We start from the raw sequence: 1580 nt of genomic DNA on the forward strand, positions 1-1580 counted from the left end.
GGGTGTGATGATTGACAATAGACTGTGTTGGGACAAACACGTTCAAAAACTGGTAACTAAAATGGGCAACACCTTGTCGGTTATTAAAAGGTGTACAGGCATCTTGACACCCCAGACGGTTAAACAGGTCCTTCAGGCTTTGTTTTTTTCACATCTGGATTACTGTTCAGTGGTGTGGTCCAGCACTTCAGCAAATAATATGAAGATATTACAAGTGATTCAGAATAAAGCTGCACGTGTGGCTCTTTCGTGTGGGTTCAGATCAAATGTTGATAAAATGCATAATATGGTTTTTTTACATAACATAACAAACAAAACACCTTTTACTTTATATACAAAACTATCCTTTAGTACTGCTATACATCATTATTCGACGAGGCATGCAGTAGGGAGTTTTATTTTACCTAAAGTGAAAACCAAATCCATTCAACGTTCAGTTAGGTACAGAGCAATGTGTGAATGGAACTCTCTCCCAACAACTATAAAACAGAACTCTCAGTATGGCTTCAAAAAATTACTTAAGACATATTTATTTCTAAGGAATTAAATATTTAAAAAAAAATTAGGGGGCGCAGGGCTTTTTGTTATTGTATTTCTTAAAATAGATTAATCTATTCGGAGTAGTGTCTTTGGTTTAATTTTTATTTGTATTAACTGTGTTAATTGTAAGATTTATTTATGATTGTATTTTCAAATGTATGTGTGTATGTATGTATGTATGTGTAATGAAATGTTATGTGTATTGTCAAGAAAAGATTGTAGGACCCCAGGAAGAATAGCTTTTAGTGTATGCTGAAGCTAATGGGGATCCAAATAAAACAAACAAACAAACAAACAGACTTATTAGAGAAACAGACAGATTACAGACAGACTTAGTCCAACATCCTCTAACTTTGTCCAACGTCCTCTAACTGCTGCCCATTGGAAAAGTCTTTTAAACTGGATGAACAGCTCAGTGGTAAGGACGTCCCGGGAAGGTGGAGCCTTACCTGCCCCATACCCACCTGGAGATAGGTGTGGTCTGGTCACCAATCACCTGGACTACTGGACCTCAAGGTACTATCTTATAACTTACAGTGGGGTTGTAAAGATTGGGCCCCCCAGGTGAAAATGTGTATTAATGTGCATAAAGAAGCAGAAAAAAGATGGAAAAATCTCCAAAAGGATCAAATTACAGATTAGACATTTGTATAATATGTCACAAAAAGTTAGATTTAATTTCATCATTTACACTTTCAAATAACAGAAAACAAAAACATGGCGTCTGCAACAGGTTTGGGGGCCCGAAATTTCGAACCCCACTGTATCTGTCTAGTCTGGCCTTGATCAGTCTTCAGTTCCCCAATCACAGTTAGTCCAGAATGCGGCTGCAGGCCTGCTGACAGGAAACAGGCGCAGTGACGTGGTCAGAGAGAGAGAGAGACAGACCGGTTAGCGAGAGAGACAGGTTAGAGAGAGAGACAGGTCAGAGAGAGAGAGACAGGTCAGAGAGAGAGAGAGACAGGTCAGAGAGAGAGACAGGTCAGAGAGAGAGAGAGACAGGTCAGAGAGAGAGAGAGAGACAGGTCAGAGAGAGAGAC

General features: G+C 39.3%; 1 protein-coding gene across 1 annotated transcript in view; it reads left to right on the forward strand.

The window, feature by feature from the left end:
- The first annotated feature begins 943 nt into the window (after positions 1 to 943).
- Positions 944 to 1580, forward strand: part of LOC117940918 (eukaryotic translation initiation factor 4E type 2-like) — a 4066-nt gene continuing 3429 nt past the window's right edge. Inside the window, exon 1 of the mRNA XM_034866040.1 lies at positions 944 to 1056. Within this exon, the coding sequence (XP_034721931.1) occupies positions 944 to 1056 (113 nt within the window). The remainder of the gene's footprint in view (positions 1057 to 1580) is intronic.

The sequence above is a fragment of the Etheostoma cragini genome, unplaced genomic scaffold (assembly GCF_013103735.1).
Source record: "Etheostoma cragini isolate CJK2018 unplaced genomic scaffold, CSU_Ecrag_1.0 ScbMSFa_3753, whole genome shotgun sequence".
In the NCBI taxonomy this organism is placed as follows: Eukaryota; Metazoa; Chordata; class Actinopteri; order Perciformes; family Percidae; genus Etheostoma; species Etheostoma cragini.